The sequence below is a fragment of the Monodelphis domestica genome, chromosome X (genome assembly GCF_027887165.1).
Source record: "Monodelphis domestica isolate mMonDom1 chromosome X, mMonDom1.pri, whole genome shotgun sequence".
Classification (NCBI taxonomy): domain Eukaryota; kingdom Metazoa; phylum Chordata; class Mammalia; order Didelphimorphia; family Didelphidae; genus Monodelphis; species Monodelphis domestica.
Genome location: NC_077235.1, coordinates 243,374 through 268,408, shown reverse-complemented (window position 1 = coordinate 268,408; position 25,035 = coordinate 243,374). Strand labels below are relative to the sequence as shown.

The 25,035-nt window shown below is 42.2% G+C and overlaps 1 protein-coding gene across 39 annotated transcripts in view; it reads right to left on the bottom strand.

Moving 5' to 3' along the window:
• HUWE1 (HECT, UBA and WWE domain containing E3 ubiquitin protein ligase 1) overlaps positions 1 to 25,035 on the bottom strand; it is a 109,831-nt gene that overhangs the window by 46,692 nt on the left and 38,104 nt on the right. For 19 of the 39 annotated variants that reach the window (XM_007505989.3, XM_016427134.2, XM_007505990.3 and 16 more), the window contains 18 exons: positions 23,732 to 23,832; positions 23,006 to 23,156; positions 22,753 to 22,880; positions 22,197 to 22,337; positions 21,901 to 22,006; positions 20,145 to 20,270; positions 18,522 to 18,623; positions 17,696 to 17,776; positions 14,636 to 14,742; positions 14,286 to 14,463; positions 12,297 to 12,388; positions 11,472 to 11,683; positions 6,871 to 6,928; positions 6,080 to 6,256; positions 3,465 to 3,710; positions 2,701 to 2,834; positions 1,962 to 2,065; positions 974 to 1,165 (listed from right to left, as the gene is read on the bottom strand). In XM_007505989.3, the coding sequence (XP_007506051.1) occupies positions 974 to 1,165; positions 1,962 to 2,065; positions 2,701 to 2,834; positions 3,465 to 3,710; positions 6,080 to 6,256; positions 6,871 to 6,928; positions 11,472 to 11,683; positions 12,297 to 12,388; positions 14,286 to 14,463; positions 14,636 to 14,742; positions 17,696 to 17,776; positions 18,522 to 18,623; positions 20,145 to 20,270; positions 21,901 to 22,006; positions 22,197 to 22,337; positions 22,753 to 22,880; positions 23,006 to 23,156; positions 23,732 to 23,832 (2,436 nt within the window). The remainder of the gene's footprint in view (positions 1 to 973; positions 1,166 to 1,961; positions 2,066 to 2,700; positions 2,835 to 3,464; positions 3,711 to 6,079; positions 6,257 to 6,870; positions 6,929 to 11,471; positions 11,684 to 12,296; positions 12,389 to 14,285; positions 14,464 to 14,635; positions 14,743 to 17,695; positions 17,777 to 18,521; positions 18,624 to 20,144; positions 20,271 to 21,900; positions 22,007 to 22,196; positions 22,338 to 22,752; positions 22,881 to 23,005; positions 23,157 to 23,731; positions 23,833 to 25,035) is intronic. The other 20 variants (XM_056809021.1, XM_056809034.1, XM_056809026.1 and 17 more) reach the window with 2 other exon arrangements.

Below are 25,035 nucleotides of genomic sequence, written 5' to 3'. Positions count from 1 at the left end.
ATTGCGACCCCTTGCCTTAAAAGGTCTTCAACATCTCCCACCTAGACTATTTGCCACAGTCTGTTGGTAGGCCAACTCTTCCCCATTCTAGTCCATTCTTCACTCTACCAGCAAGGTGATTTTTTCAGAAAGTATAGATCCTTCCCACTAAACTCTAGTGGCTCCCTAGGGCCCCCAGATCAAATACAAAAAAAAAAGTTTGGTGTTCAGAGCCCTTCATTACCTAGGCCCCTCCTCCTTCCTTTCTAGTCTTCTTTCTTCCATCCAGTGAAACTGGATGTTCCACCTACATAGACAAGACACTCCATCTCTCAGCAGGTGCTATCTCCCAAGCCTGAAATGCTGTTTCAGCTTCCTTTGAGTAGGGGTGCAAAGATCTTACTTTCTGCAGGAAGCCCCACCAGCTCTCATTTCCCCCTCCATAACCACCGCTAGTGCCATTCCTCAAGGATTGACACTGCACATTATCTTGTCTCCATGTTGTCTCTCACATTCGAATTAGAGCTCTCCCAGGGCAGAGAGCAAGTTTGGGTTTTCACTGTATGCTAAAGACTGAGCATAATACCTGGCACATAGCAGGCCATCAGAAATGCTCACTGCTTGACCAGTGTTCATTTGGCTAGTTTATGTGATGGAGGGAGGGGGGAGGGCGAGGCGGCGGCAAATATCATCTCTGTTAAATTTAAAGTTCCATCTAGAGAATCAAATCTGGAAGGGAGTCAAACTAATTAGCTCTAAGGATCCACTGCGCTCTTTGAAAAAGACAAAGGGAAGCAGACACCCCCATATATTGTCTGTGGGTGCTTAGTTTGTTGGTGCTGCTCGGGTTTTTTTTTTTTTGCTGAATGCTTTTCTATTCCAAAGCAATGCCATGCACAGGTAAGGGCATGGGAACTGATAGCAAGTAGTTAAAGAGGGAAAAAAAAAAAGGGAAGGCAAGCCTTAGGTACATCCCAGCATCTTGGACACTCACCAGACAGCAAAGGTTTGATCTGTTTGATCCTCGCAGCCATGGCAGGGGTGATCTTAGACTTGCCCTTGGGGTCTGAAGTACTGGGCTCATCAGTTTCCATGGGAGCCAATGTGTCACCATCCAGGCCAATGCCTTCCAGTAAGCCCTGGGCTGAAGCCTCCACTGTGGCTGTTGTCCCATCACTTTCTCCTTCTGTGCATATAAAAACAGAGCAACAAGGATCAGGACAGTTGGAATAACTCTGGCTCTTTGGGCTTTTTGGCCTCCCATTAATTTTGGCATTATAACTAGCAACATGGCTGGGGTGACACAAATGGATTCTAAATGAAAATGGGCACCAAAATCAGAAAAGATAAAGAGGTGTCACCAAGTAACAAGAACGATCATCCAATGTGGATAGGAAGGAAAATTATGTTGGCTGTTCTTGCTCAGAATGAATACGTTTAATGCAGGGTTGGAACACCTTTGGAGGTAGATGTGGGATTCAACTGGACCTGGTAATTCCAGGTGAAGACCTTTAAGTCACCCACTTCTAAAAAGAGACATCCTACAAGTTCTAATAAAACCCAAACAAGTTAAAAAACTCAGTGGGAATCTGCTATGGAGACCATGGAGAAAAATACCACAGGAGGGACCAAGAGTAAAATGCTATCATGATATTTGGGATATGGTACTATGCTTAATTCTTCTTGGCAATGAAAGTCAAAGAAACACATTGGGTTGTGAAGGCTTAGTTTTGAGAGATAACGCGATAACTAGCCAGATCAAGCAGGAGACTTTAAAGTAGGGTTAGGATAGGGGCAGGGGCTTTAATTAAAAAAAGGAAATGAGTAAATCAGAGTGTCTCTGAGTAAAAACAAAACAACAACCCAGCAGTCAATCCCGATACAGAGGTTTGATAACGGCTAACACTCACTCTACTTATGACAAAATAGAATTCAAGGATATAGTCTGTATAACATTCACTGACAAGCTTCTCAAGAGTTACCAGTTCTCTTGGTTCCATGAGAGGTTGTTGTAGCAGCTGCCTTCTCCTCCTTTGGGACCAATTTCTGCATGTCTGCCTGTCCAAACTCACACCCCGAAGGGAGGCTGAAATCACACCAAAAATGAAAGAAAGGTCTTTCTTCATAGCCACAAACCTGAGTATTGAGTAGTTCTACTAGGCCTGGATCTGAGATGGTTTATCCTTAGAGCAATCAGAAGCAGCTGCTATATGGAAGAAAAAGCTGCAATCTCAAATGCATGACTAACAAGAACTCCCAAAGCATTCACTGGAGGACCTCAGGTGACAGACAGTGAGTGGCACATGTCAGCTTTCTTGCCTGCCAGGCAATTGATTGCCACTCTCATCTTTGGCTTCTCAGATGAAATTTGAGACCAGACCAGAAAGAAGCTAAAGGTAAAGCTATGTTTCAAAAGCAATTCTTAATATAGTGCATTCAGGACAGAGACGGTAGAAAAGTACAAAGATGACACCTAGGCCAGAATCTGTTCCTGAGATAATGGATTTAAAGTTGGAAGAGACCTTGGAGTTCAAAGCTGCCCCTCTCTGATTTTACAGGTCCAAAATTATGGCTGAGATTAAACAACTTAGCCAGGGTAACACATCTCAAAATGTCAAAGGCAGGATTTAAAATTGGACTTTGATGACTCCAAACTATAGATGGTACAATTTCATATCTTACCCAAAAGAGGCTTGGGGGAGAAATTCTGCCCCAAATTACCTGTTTGGGGTACAGAGGGAGAGTAGAACTGTGCTTTCCCAGACAAGAGAACAGTAGAGCTGGCTCAGCTTGCTCAGGACACTCAGACCCAACTGGGAACCCCACTGGTTCACGGAGATAGCACGGATCTCACTCTGGAACAAAGAAATGAAATGGTACTAAGCCATAGGAAGGTAAACTCCCAATTTGAAATGGAAGATTAATAGCTTAATACCCTGCCATGCCAATATCTATGCTGCAGAAGAGAATAGAGCATAGGGGAAACAGTGGACCAAATCAAGAATGCCTCCCATATCCCCTACTTCCTGTGCTCCCATTTAGGATGGGGGTGACTTCCTAATGTTATCTGTGGAAAGCTGGTGGATACCAATGGCACACAGAGCCTTTACCGGAATCAAAAGCATGTGGTCCAAAAGTAAAGGTTAAAAATGTTTCCTTGTCCCCTCCCTGATAACAAATCATGCTCTGAACCAGCTCATTGCCACTGAAAGTTGATGTAATCAGAAAAAAATTCAAATATACAAAAAAGGAAGCCCTATGGAGAGAAACCAGAGAACTCTCTGTACCAGATATCAGGAGCCAGTAATCTGGCTGATCTTTGTCTAGGCAAGGAAAATCAGCAAATTCAAGGAAATTTCAATTTCTTTGTAGTGACTGGCTTAAAAAAGCAGAAATCCTGGTTTCTCGAGAAAGCAACCTTTTCTGAGATACAAAGGTATTCATGTGATCCAAAACAGCATGTTCATCTCAAAGAATCTCATTACCTGGCCAACCCTACAAGTGTGCACGAACATCATGATGTAGGCGTGAGCAGCTGTGAGGGCATGCAGTAAGGGGGTAGCCTGGGCAGAGAGTGTGGCGTCTGCAACATTGCCAGCACAGGCCAGCTCTCTCAAAAGCACAGAGCCACCAGGGGCCTCGATTGGCCGGTGCAGTGGTTCCAGAGAGGATAGGATAGAGTCCAGCTGCAGAAGGCCTTCCTGCAGGACTTTGGGTTCATGGGACAGTGTCTGTAATAAACAATTCAATGATTCCAAAATTTTACTAACACTTTCAGCTTTAATATCACTATCATATATGCAAAGTAGCTCCCACTTCTTCCTTCCCCAACCCTCCCACATAAGGAAGCCAAACAAGCCATCCTAGCATCATAGCCCTAAATTTGCGCTTCTCTCCAACGGGAGGGAGTATGCTCATGGAACCTTCTAGAGATGGTCCCTGTGTTCTAGGGTCTTATAAATGTTATTTTGGTAACAGAATACAATATTCTTCTAGTTCTCTTTTCTTCCTTCTTGATATTACCTGTCTCTCCCCACAGAAAATACTAAAAAGGAAAATCCTGAAAGGCCAAAACAGACAGGACACAGCGGATCTGTTGCTGTGAGAGCACCTTCCAAGGTGGGGTGGTGGGATGACAGAGGGGCAGTGTAATGAGAAGAACGAGACCATACAGGATTGGTCAGCCATGGTTTCTGAAATTCTGTACAAGAGCAAATGGCAGGACCACCAGGCTTTACTGGGCCAAGAAATCACATTGCGGAGGAAGCTGGGTGGCTCAGTGGGATTGAGAGCCAGGCCCAGAGATGGGAGGTCCTAGGTTCCAATCTGGTCTCTTGACACTTTCCAGTTGTGTGACCCTGGGAAAGTCACTTCATCCACATTACAAAGCCCATATCACGCTTCTGTCTTGGAACCGATACACAGCATTGATTCTAAGACAGAGAATAAGGGCCTAAAAATAAAAAGAAATCACATTGCATCATTCTCTTGTTCTGTCAGTATGTAAACAATGAGGTAATTCTGGTATCTTTTCCAGTCTGTTTCCTTTTCTCCCCCAAAAGAAAAACGAAAGATTACTCATTGTTAAAGGCCCTAAAGATTAAATCAAAAAAGAGAACAGAGTCCCTAACAATAAAGCTAGCAAATTGGAGTGAAATACTATTAAGAGCCTTGATTACGTTGGATGTGTCTTTTCCATGTGAGAGAGGATTTCCCTGTATGTGAAGGGACCAAGAGATCTTGCTCTTTTTCCCTCCTCAGTATTCACAAATGGAACAATTCAACTGTCCACCGGTTGTACAATAATGAGCCTACACCGTCCCCAATATTTATGGTTTTGATCTCAAATTACCTTTGCCAGTCTCCCAGTAGTGATGGCAAACCTTAGAGCTGTTAGTGCTACCTGCCTCTTAGGATTACTTTCTGTTTCCTGGTTTTGCGCGTGTGCATGTGTGCGCGCGCGCGCGCGTGTGTGTGCATGCGCACGTGCGCGCATTTGGAGTGTGGGCATTTATTTATTAAAACACAGAAAGTAAGACCTGTACTTCTGCCAAATCTCTCTACCTTAGAGGGCATGATGGGGGTTGCCAAATCAAACAGACTGAACAATTCAGTCAATTCTGTTACATGAGCACAAACTGTTATATTCATGATTCACAATACTTTTTCATGATTGTTGATGGCCTGTTTTTTTTCCTTTTAAGAATTTATCTACTGGTTGAAAACTTTCCTATAGGGGAATGAAATCAGTTACCCCCCATAACCTCAAAGGCCAGCTAGTTATATTAACTTTGTTTTTTATTGTTATGTTTCCTCTGTCATCCCTCGCGTCATCATGAATTCTCTCCCTACCAAGTTTCTTCAATTTTTCTAACAAGCTAATCTTTTGTATTTACATAATTTGGAATATGTTGCATTATGACAAATGAACAAGAAAGTCAGAAAAGGCCATTGGGTGCATGATGATGAAAGCATTGGAACCAAGGATGATACAAAAGGGTATCTCTTTTCAGATGAAATCAGAACATTTTTCAACAAATCTCAAGAGCAGAAGAAAGGATAAAATTAGGGGAGAAAAAGACTTGGAGGTCAGAGTCACTGAAATTGCCATTCAATGTAGTTGTCTTCTTTATCTGCCTGTTCTGCTGAGGTTTGGTAAACCTGAGAAGCTAGTGGAGATCAGAAAGAAAGAGGAAGGAAAAAGACCAAAAGAGAGCAAACAAGAAAAGCACAACAAAACTAGTGACATCAGCACAAGAGCAAATGGTTGTTGCTTTGGTTCAGAAAGACTGGAGAAAGCCAGAAATGGTCATTGTTAAACTGCTTCATTTACCATTGTCACAGGAAGAGGGTTGGGGGGGTGGGGGTGGGAGGCGGGTAATGAGTACTACTATCAGGAAATTAGTAATTTCGGAAGAAAAACAACCACAACAACCACAATAAGATATCCACCAAAGGAAGCTATGATGGAAAAATGCAACCTTCTTCTCATTGCATAACACTTTAACACAATCAACATCACCAGGGCTTCACCTGAGTGAAAAGGAAGGAAACAGGAACCATGAGAGGGCAGGAGGGGTACCATTCTGGTGAACCTTACCAATATGGACTTGCAGACTCCTGCCACAGCCTGACAAGCTGCTGAGGTGGGAAAGTCGATGGGCAGGTTAGGGAGACCCAGGATAGTCACAAGGGGCAGCAGCCCCTTCTGATTCACAAACTCTTGACAGTGGTCATCTGTTGTGTTATTGCTCAGAATGGATTCCACAAACTTCATCTGGGCAGAAAAAAACACAGGGCAAATTACATCTGGAAAGAGTGAGTAAGGTCTTGTTGAATAACTCTAGCTAATCCCATGCCAAGACCATCCGTGGGCAATCATATGGAATCCCACCAACCAATAACCCCAAGGAAAGTAGGGCAATGTTGTCCAAAAGAAATCAAAGTAAATGGAACCTTTGGTCTTCTTCCAACTGCCTTAAAGGACATCAAATTAGATTACAATTGGAAAGTTAAACAGATATCAAGACAAAAGTCTTATCTTAATACTTTAATTCTACAGTAAACCTTTCTATGAAAAAAATGTCTCAGACAACCCAATAATGCTCACAAATGGGAAAACAAAAAAGGGATTTCATAGCAGCTTGGCATTTGAGTTTGGGAGTCACTGGTTTGGCAAAACATCAATGAAATGACTCCTTCACTATTAGGACATGCCACCTAATTGACTGGAGTCAATAGAAGCGGTAGATACTTCTTTAATATGCCTTCTGCCTTTTGTTCCTCCCAATATCAGGGGTGCTCAGCATGCCAGGGGTTATCCGATTCCTTTCTTTACTATGGTTCACCCATCCACACCACCCCTCCAGGAGTAATACTGCGCCAGCTCACCACATTGAGGATGTAATCCATGAGGGGGATTGGGACCCGCTCTTCTGTTCCAACAACCCTAGAAAAGGGGTAAAGAAAACATTTCAACACTGATAAGAAGGTGGAATGAAGGAGAGACAGAACCAGATTCCAAGACTGTTCATAAACATATTCATCTAGACAATTCCTTCAGAAACAATAGAAAGAGGGATTGTAGAAGTGTTCAAAAAGCAATTTGAAAGGACATTTATCACTAAGAATAAAGTGAAAAAGAAAGATTCCAACCAACCCTTTAAATGCAGGAAAATAAGTAAACATAAGGAAAGTACCCCTATGGCATAGTCTGCACCCCCCCTCCCCCCATACCACTGTACAGCACGTTTTAGCTTCAGGTCTTAAGAGCAGATGGAGAGCAAAGAAGACTGGATGGTATTTTTGACACAAAGGCACCCAACATGGGTTGCCTACGCCAAGCCTACGACATACCCTACCTCACCTCGATTCCTTATTGCAGCCCCCTACTTTACCCGTTTGCTGTTTTAACTGTCCCATAGAACAGAAAACATTCAGCCTCCTCATCTGCCTGGTGAAGGGCAATAGGAAACAATGTAAAGATTGGGCCATGGGGAGAAATCAAATAAAAGAAAAGCTGTGCAGGAAAAGGGATTATCAATGAACAATCAATGAAGCCATCTCCAGTATGATGTTCCCTGAATAGCACTTTGGAGACTGAGGTAAGAGGGAAGAAGAGAAATAAACCAACAATATAAGGAGAGTTACAGCTCCCATTTTGGAAGCAGGTCCTTGGAATTGGAAGAAAATGCCGCTGAACTCTGACTTTTGGGCTGAATCAAGCATTCCCATGCAAGAGGGGATCCCTGCAGCGAAATGGAGACAGGAAAAGAAGGAGTGGACAAGAAGAGAGCTGTAACAGGGCCAAGGCAGACTTGGGAAAGCCCACCGCTACAGACATGCACAGAGAAGAGGCAGAGCCATTGGGCCTTAGGAAATGGCCCCAGATGCTAAGGGGAATCTAGAGAGATGAAGTGACTAGTCATTTTCATGAGAAGCCAGTGACTGGAAAAAGCCCTAAATGAGGCCACTAAACAGGGCCTGGAAATGGTAAGAAAATAATAACAAATAATAATCAAAAACGATAGCTTTGCTTGCCAGTCTAACAGTGCCAACTGCAGTCAGCTATGGCTAGTTCAACTCCTCCTTCCTTTTCCCAACCAGCAGACACAATGTTCTCATTTCCCTCTTCCACAACTCAATCTCTTTCAGTTTATATTATTCATTGCTCTTGGCAGATAAAATTACATTTTTTAAAATTAAAAAATAAAAAGAAGAAAATAAAAGCCCATTCCTTCCCTTCATCTCCAACACCAGAGGAGCAATAGTTTTCAGGTTAAAAAATCTAGCAGGCCTGAGGCTCAGACAATGGTCCTGAAAATGGCCAATTCTGAAGTGAGAGAAAACAGCAAGAACATAGTGAATCAAAACAATCTGCCATGGGGTTCTGGTTAATCTATTTCAGACAACCTCCCAGTGAAGAGTTCCAAAGGAATAAGGGCCTGTTGACTATCCAACCTACTCCATAGATTTATGATATTCTAGCATGTAAGAGAGGAAACAATGGGAGGGAAGGAGCAGTGTCTCAAAGAGCTCATGAGTTGCCAAAGAAAGAGCTGACAATTGATCTGAGGCTCCATGCAAACCTGCCAGTGACGCTTGGAAAAACAGGCCCAGAAAGACATAGCTCTCTGCCACCTACAACCCATCCTACAAGAGGTCAGAAGGTGGAGGATCTTAAAGGGAGCCTACTTATGTATTTGCTGCATTCCGAAAGTCTAGATTCAAACTGACACCTAGGAACCAGGGTCAATAATGGATGCAAAAGTCTCAGCACATCTTTCACAACTGGGAAATAAAGATAAGAGCTAAGCTAGCTGGTCACGGGGCAGGCAGGTTAGGAAGATGGAAGGTCAGACACAAGATTCCCCCAGCTAAGGAAAACACAATTTCACCTGGCACCTCTGAAAACCACTACTATGTGTGTGTACTAATTTAGGTAAGATAGGCAGGCCTACCATCTAGATACAGAAGAGACCCCCAATCTTGAGTTTTTCATCCCTTAACTTCAGGAAATAACCCTGGTCATGATTGCCTATGGCCTATCCTCAAAGGCTCACCTAATCAACTAACCAGGTATAGTCCTTTCTCCCAGTTTGTCCCATTCCCAATTTGACTTCTTCAATTTGTCTTGTTAATAAAGGACAGAGACCACCACCTTCTGCCTTTCATTGTATCCTCAGAACTTAGGAAACTGCCTGGAACATAGTAGTAGTAAGTCGATCAAAATTTGCTGACATGACTTGAAGGTTAAGAAAACAAATGAACCCACTTTTCATCCAAGTGCAAAATGAGAGAAGATGATTTACTCCGATCAAGACCTGGGAATTGGCGAACTCCCCAATCCAGCAGGGCATGATGTCAACCAAAAGGGAAAAGTCCAACTCAGCTACTTGAAGCAAGGAATGAGAGAAGTGGCAAAGATGGCAATCTAAGTTTGAAGGTGGAAAAAAATTCCAAAGAAATGGAAAAGGACCTAAATGTGAAACGACATGTTCAATTGTGGGGAATTTTTTGGATCCTGTTGGACTAGTAAGATATGAAGGACCTGTCCAAATCTAAAATTCTGAGCTTCCCTGATGTGGGACATGAGTGCCCAGGAGAGAGCCAGGGACTGGTCATATAGATACAGCAACTGATTGTACAAGACATTATGTGAGTGGTGCACACGTCAAGGTACGCTGAGGTACACTCATTCCAGAAATGCAGAAGAAGGGGTCAGAAAGAAGCAGAGGAAAGAATTAGGACCAGATGAAAAGGGAAGTAAGCAATCTGAGGATGACCCACGTGATGACAACCCCAAACTGAGCAATGTAAAATGTAATTCAAACATCAGAACCTCGAGCAAGGTAAGAAAAGGCTTCTCTTTCTCTCTAACTACAATACCCAAAGAATGTCATGGATACTTTTACTAAACTGCCTTTGATCTTTTTTGCCATTACAAGGAATAATGGGAAAGAGATGAATAAGCAAATATTGAAAACACAAATGATGAGGGAAACCCCACAAAGAAAAAAATAAACCAACCTCTATTAACAAGAGAGGGCACTGGATATTCTGAAGGGTTAAAGATACAGATTTATAAGCATGAATGATTTTCCCTGCAGAGCTGAGTATCATTGTGGGGAAAGGGGGAAGAGAAGGTAGAGAAGCAGGACAGGACACTTAGATGTGCCTGGGGCCAGAGAGAAAATGGAATTGTGATGGAGCAGAAAAATTTTACATATTCTTGATGAAAAAACCAGCAACGAATAGGAATCTTTAAATGCCAACTCCAGAATTGAGAGGAACTTATAAGGACTTAATTTATCTGAACAATTGGGAGGAGTTGGGAGAAGAGCAAGGTTCCCCTAAATTCATTAAAGTATTTGATTGAGAAAAACTGAGGTTCAGGGGAGAAACATGTTCTGTTCTGAGGCTTTCAAGAGGGTAAGAGGAAGCCACCAATGCAGAGAAGATGCAGATGGGGAGATTTGCCACATTTTATACCAGAACGATACCAACGAGAGTACCCCTAACTCCCTGACGTTCCAGGACCACTACAGGGAGGCTACACGGATGCTGTTCATCTCACCTGGTATGTCTCCCCAACCCCCTATTCTCTGCCTCCACAGAACTTGAAGAGTAATTATATATACTAGAATTTGTTGGGAGGTCTTGGTATCATTTTGTCTTTTAAAATATATAACTGGCAATAAAATATTTCAGTGCCTTCTCTAACCCAACTTTGTCCCTCTCATTACTCTGGGCACTGTTCCAGAACTAAGCTGCAGAGAAGGGGTCTGGACGGGTGGGAAGAGGGAGGTTTTTTAGTAAGGTAATCCTAAGGTCAACCCTAACCCCCAAACACCTTTTTCATACCCACTTGTCTCCTACTCAAACAATGAGCTAGGGATCCAAACAGAAGTTGATGGAGGAAGTATTGGGCAGGTGGGAGTGGGATGAAGGGGAAGACCACATGGTGAAAGGAAAAAGGAGGTCTGAAGAGCTGGCTAATAAAGCCAGCTAAAGCTAGCCAAGAGATGATTAGTAGTGCCTCCCCACCTCAGTTATCAGGCGCCTCAAGGATCTGATGGACAGTTAGTCCTGGAGATAATCATGTTGGGGAGGGAGCGGAGATCTGAAAAGCCTATCAAAGTAGTCAAACAAAAGGGGGAAAAGGCTTCAGTAATATTCAGTGTGGTGGAGTATTTGAACTCACATCCAGAATTGAAAGACTTCCTAGGCTGCAAGGCCAGGTTACAATCTTCCCAATCACCCTGCTCTCCCTTATGATTTAGGGGAAACAGCCTAAAGTTAGGAGAACAGAGAAAGGATTCACTGGCCAAAAAGTCCCCCTGCAATGGGGTGGCACACTGAATAGAGGCTCAGCTTTCAAACAGGTGAGGTTGGAGGGACCTTAAAATAATTTTCCAAGGGAAGACAAAGGTTACCCAGTGAGAAAAGTTAGCCACAGTGGGAACAGGGCGATGGGACCTGAAGAAACTCACTGTTGGTTTGAGTCGTTGTCACTCTGTGCAGGGGGGTTAAAGCTCTGCATAGCTTGCACCTCCTCTTCTTCCTCATCCTCACTAGAGGCCTCCTCTGCAGCATGGTTAGCTCTCTGAGGAGTAGCTGAGCTGGTGCCATCCGCCTTCTGAATGGAGGGTTTCTGGCAGATGTACTTGGGGTCCCTTCCGAGATTACAGATCTCTTCTAACAACTAGGAGACAGGAATAGCACAAAATGGTAAGTTGCACAAAGTAAAAGAGAAGGTAATTCAGCAGTGAGGGCAGTTCAGAACCTAAAATGGGAAATATTACATACTTAACCCTACACTGGCTAGGAGGGGGGAAATTTCTAGTTGCTTACAGAATTCTCTTTCATGTATTCTGTGATGGATGTGAAGATGGACCTGAATTCAGGGTTGGTTTAAGTCCTGATTTTTAAAAATGCAATGTAATGCAGACTGGCAAATTCTAGAAAGTAGCTGATCCACTAGGTAAGAAAAGGGAGGAGCCAGGACTCATAGATCTGAAAGGAAAAGCTCACTTTTGGCAAGACCTGAAAACATGACATTAGCCTCACTTTTGTAATCTACAAAACTGAGCTAATACCCCCAAGAAGCAGAGGAAAGAATGAGGGAACAGTGCTTAGGAAGGAGGGCTGTTACTTCTGAGGGCTTCTAGTGAGGAGAAGGGAAACTCATTATCAGGACAACACTGAGGGATTTCTGGGTTCTCTCTGAGACAGAGTCCCGCCCCTTAGGTAAAGGTATAAGTCTTTTGATAGTAGACATTTAATCACACACACAGCTTTAATAAGGCCCTTCCTACCTTGATAATGGCAGTTGTGGCATCTGTCTTCAGGGTTGGTTGGTGTCTCATTAGTTCATCAACAGCGCTGCCCAAGTTGGAAGCAGTATCACCTATTGAAAATGAAAAGCTGTTGTGAGTGAAAGGGCCCCACCACAAGAGACTAGGGTGTGGGCTGTTTTAGTGATCAACTTGACACCTGAGTGCTAGTTTGGCCTAATCTAGACAGCAGATCACTACCAGTAAAACAAAGAGCCAAGGGACGCCTAAGAAGTAGACTGACCCTCTTCAACTTGCCATCAAATTGATAATCATCAAATTGGAAATGAGAAAGCATGTGTCTTCTAGTATTCTGGCATACACTAAAGTGGCCAAAATTCAACTTAATTGAGTGACTATGTCATCCTGCTTAAATTAAATGACTAGAAGACCTTTAGATCCCATCATCAAGTTGTTTACTTCCAATAGGGACAGGAAGTCAGGAATATTACATTCAAAACAGCAGCAAAAGTGACAGAAATATATCTCAGTAGGGAAATAATTATAAAACACACCAAAATTTTAAGAATGACAAGGGGTAGGGTAAGTGTTCATGTTTGGGCCATGCCAATGGAAAAATGACAGTATTGTGTAAATCAATTTATAAAATACAAAGGAGATATGGAACAAAACAAAGTAACATCAAGATTGATTTAGGGAAGGGGTTTTTCAGGGGGTAATTCACAAACTCTAAAAGTGATCATGAGACACCTGAATAGGAGGGAGAAAAACTTTCTTTTCATTAATTGTAACTAAAATCTAGCATTTTCTCATTTAAAAACATCATTTTGAGATAAGAGTTCAGTCTGAGGCTTCCCCAGACTGCCAAAAGGTTCCATGACCTACCAAAGGAAAAGTTAAAAACCCCTAATTCAGTGACACAAAAGTTCTAGGATGTCCAGAGAAATAATTTTTAAATGAAGGAATGAAGGGAGAAGAGTACGTCTAGATAGCAAATTACACGATAAACTAAATAGCACTCATTAAAGTTATGTAGTATTGGCTAAAAAAGTCAAACAAACGAGAGAAAGAAGAATTAAACAAATTGACCCAGTATTTGATATACTCAATTCCACAAATTACCCAGGGGACAACTACACTGATCATTTGAAAGAAGCTGGACAAAAATTGGGGTTAGAAAAACATCTTCTGATCTAGACCAGGATCAGGTCCAAATGAACAAAGTAAGCAAAAGTTATGCCATAAAAAAAAGTGCAAGGCAACCAAAAAAGATCATAGGACTAGGAGAAAGAGGCAGGCAAAGGCCGAGAGATTATAGAGGACAAAATGGATAATTTATGTCCAAATTTCTAAAGCAGCAAAATATATGCTACCCAATGTTATGGGAAACACTTGTCTGAGAAAAAATTTTGGCATCAAACAGCTCTGACAAGAGCCAAAATCTCTAGGGAATCAACACAAATAAGTCTACTGAACAAAATGGCCAAAAGAAATGAATAAATGGCTGAGAAAAGAAGACTTATAAACTCTGGATGACCATGATTTACTATAACTGGGGAAGACTGAGGATACTAAGGCTTGGACTCAGACATGACTAGGAAAGACGGCAAAAGTGGCCTGACTGATAGGGAAAGAATATTGCAATTACTGAAACACTCCTCAATGGCCTTTGAGAGAGAGATGGCATTTAAAGCATCTCTGATCCCCAAAAGACATTGTCAAAAACCAAACGATGAAAAGCAGTCCCTTTTGTTTTCAATCATTCTTACAACTAAAGAGAAGAAGAATCTGTTAGGAAATGAATGTCATAAAAAAAGTAGTGTAAAAACGAGGGAGAAAATATCCCATTGACCAACCAACTGCCCAATGTGAAGGACTTGTTCGGCTTTGGGGTAGGTGTGGTGGTGAGGTCAGGGCTAGAAACAGAGCATTGGCAGCTACAGTCCATTTTTACACCAAGTCCCTACCCAATTACTTTGGTCCAATCAGACACAGGCAATAGGAACTCACCAAGGGGATCTGAACTCCTCCTCCTGCGCATTGCAGGTAGGTAATCAGGAGAAAGCAGCACTTTGAAGAGACGTTCGAAAGGTTGACACTGCACAAATGACTGAAGGCCTCGGGCGTTCAAGCACAGTGCACTGAACACATTGGGCAGAGAGCCAAGGACTTCTCGGGTTGCAGGAACCTCAGGACAGGAAAAAAGAAGATATGGAAGCTTATGGGGAATAGCCCAAGTCTTGGGGAAGAAAAACAAGAACAAAGCCACCCAGAGAAAGGATAGAAGGCCATAGATTCAGATGGGAGAAAGGGTTGGGGGAGAATTCTGGGTTAGAAATGAAGCAGCGTGGGGCACTTACATCTTTGATAAGAAGCGCATGCAGCATGACGTCTGTCAGCCCATTGTCTTGGAGAGAGGATAGGAGGGATGGCTCTTGGAATACAAACACAGTCACCACTTCAGTAGCTGGGGATAAGAATGGTTTAAAAGAAATGAAACCAAATGGAAGAGATGCACTGTGTGCACACACATGTACCAACTATGTATGTCAGACTGCTTTTTACAAATATCTCATTTAATCCTCCCAACAAGCTTGAGTGAGTTGCTATTCTATTTAGAATTTTACAGTTTAGAAAACTGAGGAAAGTGACCAAATAATTCAGGTGTGACCACTGCTTTAAGCCCACTGCAGCTTTTCTCTCCACACCTTAGAATGCTTTGAGAACAGGTACAAGGGAATTTCACCACTGTCAGCTCATGATCCCTTTCCATCTTAAACATGCTGGCCAATGTACTGAAGTGTTAAAGAGAAGTTCTTAAGGTATAGGAAAGAGGCATTTTAAAGAACTCCTTGGCAATTTGGAACTATGCACAAAGGGCGCTAAAAGACTGTCTGCCCTTTGATCCAGCCATAGCACTGCTGGGTCTGTACCCCAAAGAGATAATGGACAAAAAGACTTGTACAAGAATATTCATAGCTGCGCTCTTTGTGGTGGCCAAAACTTGGAAAACGAGGGGATGCCCGTCAATTGGGGAATGGCTGAACACATTGTGGCATATGTTGGGGATGGAATACTATTGTGCTCAAAGGAATTATAAAGTGGAGGAATTCCACGGAGACTGGAATGACCTCCAGGAATTGATGCAGAGTGAGAGGAGCAGAACCAGGAGAACATTGTACACAGAGACTAATACACTGTGGTATAATCGAACGTAATGGACTTCTCCATTAGTGGCAGTGTAATGTCCCTGAACAATCTGCAGGGATCTAGGAGAAAAAAAAAACACCATTCATAGGCAGAGGATAAACTGTGGGAGTAGAAACACCAAGGAAAAGCAAATGCCTGACTACAGCGGTTGAGGGGACATGACAGAGGAGAGACTCTAAAGGAAACCATAATGCAAATATTAACAACATGGCAATGGGTTCGAATCAAGAACACATGTAATACCCAGTGGAATCACGTGTCAGCTACGGGGGGGAGGAAAAGAAAATGATCTTTGTCTTTAATGAATAATACTTGGAAATGATCAAATAAAATATAACAAAATTTAAAAATAAATAAATAAATAAAAAATAAAGAACTCCTTGGGCCTGACCCTCGGCATGCAGCATTTCTAGAGCTTCTGTTAACCCCTACAAGCAGAAATAGAGACCCCAGAGGTCCTGGGGATTGGCCATGTAAAGTCTATGCATCTAGAGGTACTTACTGAATCTTGGAACCTAGCATAGCAGGACTAAACACACTAAGTACTCCTCAGATGATCAAAGAGACCAGAAGCTCTGGGCCACAGGGCTGAGCCTAGCTAAATCAAGAGAATACTTAGCTCAGTGATGGTGAACCTTTTAGAGACAGAATGCCAGGCCCTGTTCCGCTCCTCTCCCCCAGATAAAGTGAGCCCATTGGGTTGCAGGACAGAGGGGTAGGTGATTAAAATGTTATCAGGCACTGTAGAGAGGGGAAGGGGAGCAGCTCCACCCCAAGTAAGCAACTATTGGGTGAGGGGGCTGATCCTGTGCCCAGAGAAAGTGCTCTGTGTGCTGTCTTTGTCACCCATGCTATAGAATTGCCATCACTATTCTACCTGCAAAGTTGGCCAAAGCAATAATATATCTTCTAGTTATCAGTAACCTGGATACTCCACATACTCTGCCACCAAAAAATAAATTAATTAAAACCAAAGTGAAGGTCAGCAAGGGACCAAGGTTGGAGTGCAAGGAACCTCCTGGAGAACTTTTTGGACTTGTTAATTTCCAGCATCTGGTATAGTGCCTGGCAGAGAGTACAGACTGTTTGATTCATACACATATTACCAACCAAAAAGGAAGTAAAAAGAGCCAAGAAAGCCAATGACTTAAAAAATGGAAAATACAAATGATAGCTAACACCACACAAATGAGAATGAGGATGTTGGAGAAGGAAGATACAAGATGGTGGAAACACAGGAAGCACTATAGCAAACTGCACTGAAACTTCTCTAGATACAGAAAATGCACCACATCCAATTGGGATGGAGAAATCCAAGGGGGGAAAAAAAATCACAGCCCAGAGTTGGACATGACTGAACAGCAAGCAAAAAAAAAAAGAAGAAAGAAAGGATTAGCCCTAAGCAAACCAAACTCTTAAGGAGATATAAAAACATCCTATCTTTTCCCAAGGTGACAAAGAACACAAATGTGATGGGATGTCCAACAATTATGGAATGACCGAACAAATTATGGCATAGAATTATGATGAAATACTATTGTGCTGGGCAGAACAATGAGGAAAATTTATGTAACAAGTGATATTGTAAAGATAATCAACTGTGAATTAACCCAAATCACCACAGTGACCAACTACAATTCAAGAAGATTCACCAAGCTCCAGACAGAGCTAAAGGACTCAGAATGCGAAATGAAGAAAACATTTAAAAAGAAACGGCCAAATGTACACACTTCTTTGCTGATCTATATGCGTTTGTAACAGAGGTTTTGGTCTTCTTTCATTGTCGGGGGGGGGGGGGGGGCGCGGGGCCCGGGGGCGCGCCAGAGAGAGAAGATAGATGGTTGCTGATCGGAAAATTTAAAATTGAATTAGAAAAATACAAAAGCCACAAAATTACAAAGAACAAAACTTAAACTTGGACTAGACTCAATTACAATGTAGAACTAAGGAAAATGGATGAATATAGAACATGGTACATATTGTCAATTTTTCCCACAGGGTAATTTTGCTGACTTTTTTCCCACCTTCCTTCTCATTTTCTTGAAATAATAAAAAAACAGTCAAGATCTTGTTTGGAGAATACAAGTGTTATTGGAGAAATCTAGGCAATGCAGAAACAGAAGATATCAGCAAAAACCCCAATTTTAAAACTTGAGCAATAGCTTCCCTATGTTTCATTAAAAATATTTTGAGAGAATGAATTGACTTACCCAGCAAAAAGAGTGAAGGCCCATAATACTCTGCATTACTGATGATGTGTTTCAACGAGGTAGGCAAAGAGCCATCCATCACTAAGATAAAACAAATATTTGGTATTTTTGATTATCCTCTAAAATCACAGAATAAAAAGCTTTTAAGTCTCAGTCCAATTCCATAATATTGACTTCTCTGTGAACCCTGTTCTGTTCCCTTTTTGTTTCTGCCCACTTCTGTCTTCTCTTCCACTCAACCCCCTGAAAAGAAGGTAAATGAATCTAAGAACTTGGCTGTCTTTGGGTTTTATAGTCCCCAACGGGTAATTGGCATGGAAACTCTACTTACATGTTTTTGTTGACAAATCAGTACAGAGACCTTGGCTTTGATGCCTATGTCTCCCTCCTCCAATACTCATTCCTTTGCCCTTTCTCATCTTTAAAGATACATAAAACTGACACTGTCATGTGATCAGACTATTAGGGCCAAGATCTAAAACTGTTGTTGACTCCCTCACAAGACTGGGCGCCCAAAGCTGCCTGAGAAGAAATGATAAATGTCTTGAGACTACAGACAAGACACTCACTGCCATCCTCAGACTCCCACACCCAAAGAGCCCAGTGCAGTGACTACCAAACTAACTAAATAACTTTCCAAATGTAACAACCCATGACATTGACCCAAATTCTATTTTTTTTTAATGGAAGTGCTTTGATGCTTTATCAAGTCCCTGAAATTCTCCCAAAATGGAAGCACACTAGTCAATCACGGGAAATGAACCACCTTTGTGAATCTATGACCACTAGTCCTCACTGAGACAAGCAGTTAAAGTGGAACCATTACCATGACGAATGCCATCAGAGAAGGCAGGGTCTTGGATAGCTTTCTTAAGGAAGTTCAGCATAGACTTGAGAAGTGCAGCACGCTGAGGAATGCACTGGACTCCTGGCAAAGGCAAATGAGAGGAGACAGGTTACACACATGGTACCAAGCAATAGTGCACACATTCCAAGTGAAATGCCACTGTTGGAACCAAAAGCAGTCAGCGCCAAAATTTCCTCCTTACAAAGTTGAAGAAACAAAGGGGGAACTCTATTCTGGAACTGATTCTTAGCGATAAGATGGAAGGGATGGACATCTTGGAGAGAAGCAAGCATTCTATCACCTGTAAGATGAGTACCCAAGACTTGCAAAGAGCAGAATTCAAAGGGTTACACTGAGAGTGATAGGGAGGTTCAATTTAAATGACCCCAGGAAAGAAAACAACACTTAACTACTTAAAATGACTAAGGTTGGCTCCAAAAGAAGGATTGAGAAAATGTCCCTTGTGCAACCTTGAAGCATTAGAAGGAAGAAATTCACAGATGTGGAAAAGTAAAGATTCCATCATAGACACAAATGACTTAAAATGACTTTCTTCTCCTTGGGAGCTCACTCATTATTATAGCTAAAATACAATGGAGATAAATATCTAGTTTTGTTAATAGGTCCAAAAAATTAACTCCCCACATATAAGGGAGGACTGAAGACTGAAGGAAAATCAAAATAAGAAAGGGTGGGGCCTCTGAGCAGATTTGGCAACAGTGAGACATGGTAAGGCAAGGACTTAATGCCACCGGGCTATTCGAACTTGCAGGACTCTGTCCTCTATAATCTGCCCAGGCCACAGCACAACTAGAAGATATATTCACAGTTATGGATACAACTGTTTAAGCTCAACAATGCTCACCTAGGGAGTCTCCAGAATAAAGCAACCAAGAGGATTAAAGAAGGTCTTGAATCAATACAATAGTAGAGTGAAGAAAATGGGAAGCTTTGTCTAGAAAAGGGGATGAGGGGTCACCACTATAAGTCAATGTAGAAGAAGAATAAAACTTTCTGCTTGGCACTGAAAGGCAGAACCAGAAACAATTTGGGGGACAAGGGGAAGGCAAAAGATGCAGATTTAAACTGTATGTAAAGACAAACCTCCATACCATTAGAACTAACTACAAGTGGAATGAGGTGGTAGATATGCACTCAAGGAGAAATTCAAGTGAAGCTTGGAAGGACACTTGTTGGGCCACTGAGGTGCTTTATAGTTCTCAACATTCTGTGATTCCATGATGCAATGAACAGAGTACAAAAAGTCAGCTACCATTAATTACATTTTAGAGAATTATCAAGTGTCCCCTCTCCCCAGAAGAGAGAATATTAGAAAGATGACTGTATGAAGATATGGAAGGATTCCTAGGTGTCCTGATGGAAAGGACTGATGTATGAAAACAGGTATGCAAAACTCAGTCACGGCAGCAGAGAAGAAATATTCACCAACAAGCAAGAGAGTCTTTGCCACGGCTGCTTTAACTAGAAACTAAGATCAAGGCATCCAACAGCTAGAGCCCTCAAGTCCCTCACAGCTGGGAGAACCCCAATCTTATGACCAATTAGCAGCTGTGCCCAATGATATCATGTCAGACTACACACCAGTACGGGGAGGGAGCATGACGCTGCCGCTGATGCTGGGAGCCCGGGACCTTGTTTCCACATCGGGTCGGTGATCTACCGAAGCAGTGGATGGGCCAGGACTGCTTTCCATGGCTACATCTGCAACTGAAGAAGAAATCAGGAAGGGGAGAGGGGAGAGAGAGGGGGAAGAGAAAATAAAGTGAGAGAAAACTCTCAATGTAGAAAACTAAGGCTTCCATAGCAGATGATTTCAATGAAAGCCAGATCAGAGACAAGGAATTCCAATAACCCTTGTACATTGACTTTCTAATGGTTCATAGTGAAATTCTTAAGACAATCCCCAAAAGTGGTTGATAAGGGCAGGACTGGAAAGTGTGAGAAAGAATTCTATTACAGTAACATTTCAAATATCCAGGTTCCTTCTGTGGCAAGCAGGATATCCAGGGCAATTTCGGGCATGGAACTGGGGACGCAAAGAAGAAAAGTGAGAGTCCTAACATGTTCATGAGTTTAATAAGAAGGAGAACGAAAGGTCCACAGAAGATGCCTTAAGCAAATCTAGGATGGGAGAGATCATTCTTAGGCAATGCAAACAAGAGAGTCTTCACAGAAGACCTGACCTTGGTCAGCAGAGAAGAAGAGACTAATACTTGGTAAGAGAGAGCGTGAAAAAGACAGCCTTGCTGCCTGGGGGTGAGAAAAGGAAGAAACAAGAACCCACAAGTTAGACCAAAAACAAGGACCAGAAGTTGCTGTGTATTTTATTCACCCAGGAGCTTGTTAAGAACAGTATTTCAAAATTCCATTCAAGCCAAACATCTCACATGGTAGAGGATAAGAGCAAAGAACAAAAGAGCCAAACAAAATCAGAAGCCAAGAAAAAAGTGAATAAGTGTCCCAGGGCATTGTGAATAAGGAGTGGGCCTTCCGACATCCACAAACACTGGAAAGGAATCAAATTCCAGCACATATCAAATAAAACTGTCCTTTCCCAAAGAGTCTGTGGCCTAACAGAGTTAGAGAGGATTTTCCAACAACTGGAGCTATCTCAAATGGGAAGCTAAGCTAGGAGGAAGGAGGTCCTCAAGCAAAGGGTAGGTGGATGACCAACCACCAGATCAGGAGGTGGGGGTTTCTTTTTTCAGATAACTATTGAATTATTTGTTGAATGAGGTTCCTTTCAACTCTGAAGGTCTGTTTCTCCACGCTGAAGTCTCAGTTCTAGCAATCCATCCTATCGCCATCTTGGTTATGCTCCAGCTTCTGAAGGTGTTCCCAAAGAAAAAAACACAGCACCCCACATGTGGGGCTGTAGAGTCTAATAGAATTCAATCATATCTCCCCAAAGTAGAGTATTAAAAGCCACCTAGATCTTTCTGAGGCCTCTTTGCCACCCACACGTTGGTGGTAACAATAGAGGTCCTCTTTGAAGGCAATTGTAGAACCCAATAAAGACATTTCTCCTAACCCTAATTACGTCCATTCCTTTAGTATGCCAATACCTTTTTGGCTGTTGTCTTAATGCCTATCCAGCTAATTCTTTGTCTCCACTGTGCATTCACTGCACATTTGGTGTGACATTGATAAGAGATGTCCCATAGAACAGCTGAAAATAACAAATTTTTTTCAGTGGCTACAGGAGCAAGGGGCAAATGAAAGACACTTGGCACGGGGCTGGAATCACAACATCTCATAGCAATAGGACTGAGCAGGCATGGAACAGAGCTCCCAGCCCCCAACTCCATGATACTTGGGGGCTAAGCAATGACTGTACCGTCTGTGTCTGTTTCCATTTCTTCTCCTTCATGGGCAGTGCTGGGCCTTTGGATCTTTGGCTTGATCACAAAAGGACACTCTTTTCGGCACAAGTCAACTTCATGCTGTATTAAAGGGAAGAAGCAAATTCCAGGGAATGTATGATTAAAATAGCTCTTGTGGAAAATTTCTGGGAGAAGCCCAGAAGAGATGACTTATTTTAAGAAAGATAGAATCTATAGTTATCAACAATCAAAAGGCTTTTAAAGTAGTCCATGTGCAGTTATGTGGGACTAGGAATGTTCAAAGAAATACCTCCAATCTGTAAATGAAGATGGACAGTCCACTATGAGACTGAAAAGCCGCCATGTCGAGGTTGGTGATGAGGTCAACAACTCGGACAGCTCGGGTAACAAAGGTTATCTGGTCCTGTTCATCTCCAAGAAATTTGATCACCTAGGTAGAGTTCAGAGTTTTCCACTGACACAAGGCTGATCAGGAAAACCATTTCCCATTGGAGGAGAGGGTCAGCTGAGAATATAAAGCACTGAAGTGCTCTAGTGTAACTTTCTAGATGGGAACACTGAGGCCCAGCCAAGAAGGTGAGGTGATTTAAATGTTACACAGCTAGGTCAGCTCAACTGGCAGGAGTCAGAGCCCAAAGAGCTAAGCCAATGTTGCAGAAAGCTGCATGTGGACAGACTAACACATCAACAGAGAGAGGATTATAGGCATGGTGAATATGGTATATGAGACCCAGACTCCAGAGAATTTCCTTATATTATTGGATTTGGGTCTTGATTGGCTCTCATGCTCATCATAATGCACTGCTGCTTGGCTACTTCCAAAAAAAAATGAACAGATAACATACCTTAAGTAAAGCCTCCATCATTCCACAAGACACCAAGGCTTCTCCTCCAGCATCATAACTGGCCAAGTGGTACAGGAAGGAGAAGAGAGCAGTGGCAAACTGGTGAGGGTATGGGTCCATGATAGGATCTGAAGGGGGAAGAGGGAAAAAAGTGAGGAAAAATCCATAATCCTGGTGCACTTGGACCCAACACACAAAGGGAATGGGAGCTCCAAGAAAGGGTCTTTCAGCCTGGGGATAAACTCAATCTTACCAATCATAGCTTGGATGCAGTTCCTTACAAGGACAGGTAAAAATCCATGATAAGAGGCAGTCCCTGTGCAGTCAATAATACTGCTGAGTTTGGGTGTCCTCTCCAAGTGTACAATTGATGTTAAAGTCCTCAAAGAGGCTGCCTTGATGTCCTAGAAAAGCAAAGAAAACACATAAGCAACACATTTCTCAAGCCACAGCCATAAATCAATTTAGCACATGGCAGGGCCTTTGGGAAATTTTCAGGAAGAAGAACTTCATAACAACAGGATAAAATGAGGAGGACATGACAGGAATCTTGTAAAAGCCAAAAGCTTTTGTTTGACATGAGGAAAAGCAAACAGACAAGTGAGTAAACTAAGTTTCCTTGTTGGCTTTCCTAGGAAAACTCTGATCAGGAGGAAACACACTTCAGAGGATCTTGTTAAGTTGGACCTGACCACCTTCTGTCAGTGGTGATCACAGGGCTATACAGAAGTCAAGGTGGTGAAGCCAGGTACCTGCTAGACTGAGAAGCAGGGATATGGCTGTGTCACTTTCTTATTGCATCATCTTGGGCAAGTGATCTTTGGGACCAAGCCAGCACCAAAGCAACTCTCTGAAAAGGAAGCTCCAAATCAAGGAGCTATGACCATCAAGCTCTAAATCTTTTGAATGCAAGAAAAGGAGGAGCAGTTTCATGCAAAGAGTAGAAATGAACAAACACAGTAAATAGAGGAAATCCTACCATGAGCTGTTTATCTGTTATCTGAAGGACATCCACCAATTCCTCTATCAAACCATTATACAGGATACTGTTTGCGGACTCCTGTAAGGCATTGGAATATACTGCAAAAGGAAAGACAGCGGATTAAGAAAAACTGATAGGTAAAACTGCCTGAAGAAGAATCACATGATATGAATACACTTGACTTTTGGCTAGAATGGGAAAAGAAACTGGCCCACCAGAATACACTGCCTTGTTAACAACACACACATAGGCTGAACAAATTCTGGTACATGTTGGTGATGGAATACTATTGAGCTCAAAGGAATGAGGAACTGGAGGGATTCCATGTAAACTAGGAGGACCTCCAGGAACTGATGCATAGTGAAAGAAGCACAACCAGGAGAACAATGTACACAGAGACTGACACACCGTGGTACAATTGAATGTAATGGACTTCTCTAATAGCAGGACAATTCTGAGAGACTTATGAGAAAAAACACTACTGTTGGAGGTTAGGCTTCTGCCGATTCCAACCTGTTTCACTTTCTCCCTTATAAGTTATCCTTATCTATCCGAGCTATTTTTAGAAATGATTGTTTTTCAAGTCAGAGCAACTGCCAGAGAGCCTACTTTGGGGCACATGTGTGCAAGCAAACACACACACACACACACACACACACACACACACACACACACACACACACACACAGCTCACTTGAAGGTATAAAAATGCTTTTGAAAAATAGAATCTCGTTTGATTCTTCCCAAAAACTTTAATGTGTCTTTTAATTCTATGAAGGAAGCCACTGTTATTTTAACTGACAAAGCATTAAAGGCATATATTAACTTATATTGTATCAATATTTCCCCAGTATTAGTAACACCTTGTCATAAGAACAAATGAAAACCATTAAGGGCAATGAAATTCAGAAAGAATGCAGTGATGAGCATTCCCCTTCATCTTCACTTCTAACCTATACCTCTCCAGCCCCTCTGTCTATATTGAGGTATATGAGTACATTTCACTGCCTAAGTGATTTAGACTTGTGAGTCAACCCTTACTGTAAGGACAGGTAGATGGCACAGCAGATGGACCACTGGCCTTGGCATCAGGAATAGCTGAATTAAAATTCAGTCTTGGAAGCATATAGCCTAGTCATGTGATCTTGAGAAAATGAGACTCTTCAACTGTAAAATGGGGGTAGTAATTGTATCTGTCTATCAGGGCTGTTGTAAGAATCCCAATGAAGTCATCTTCATAAAGTTCCTGGTACATAGTAGGTGCTTAATGAATGTGTTCCTTTGCTTATCCTCCCGAATTA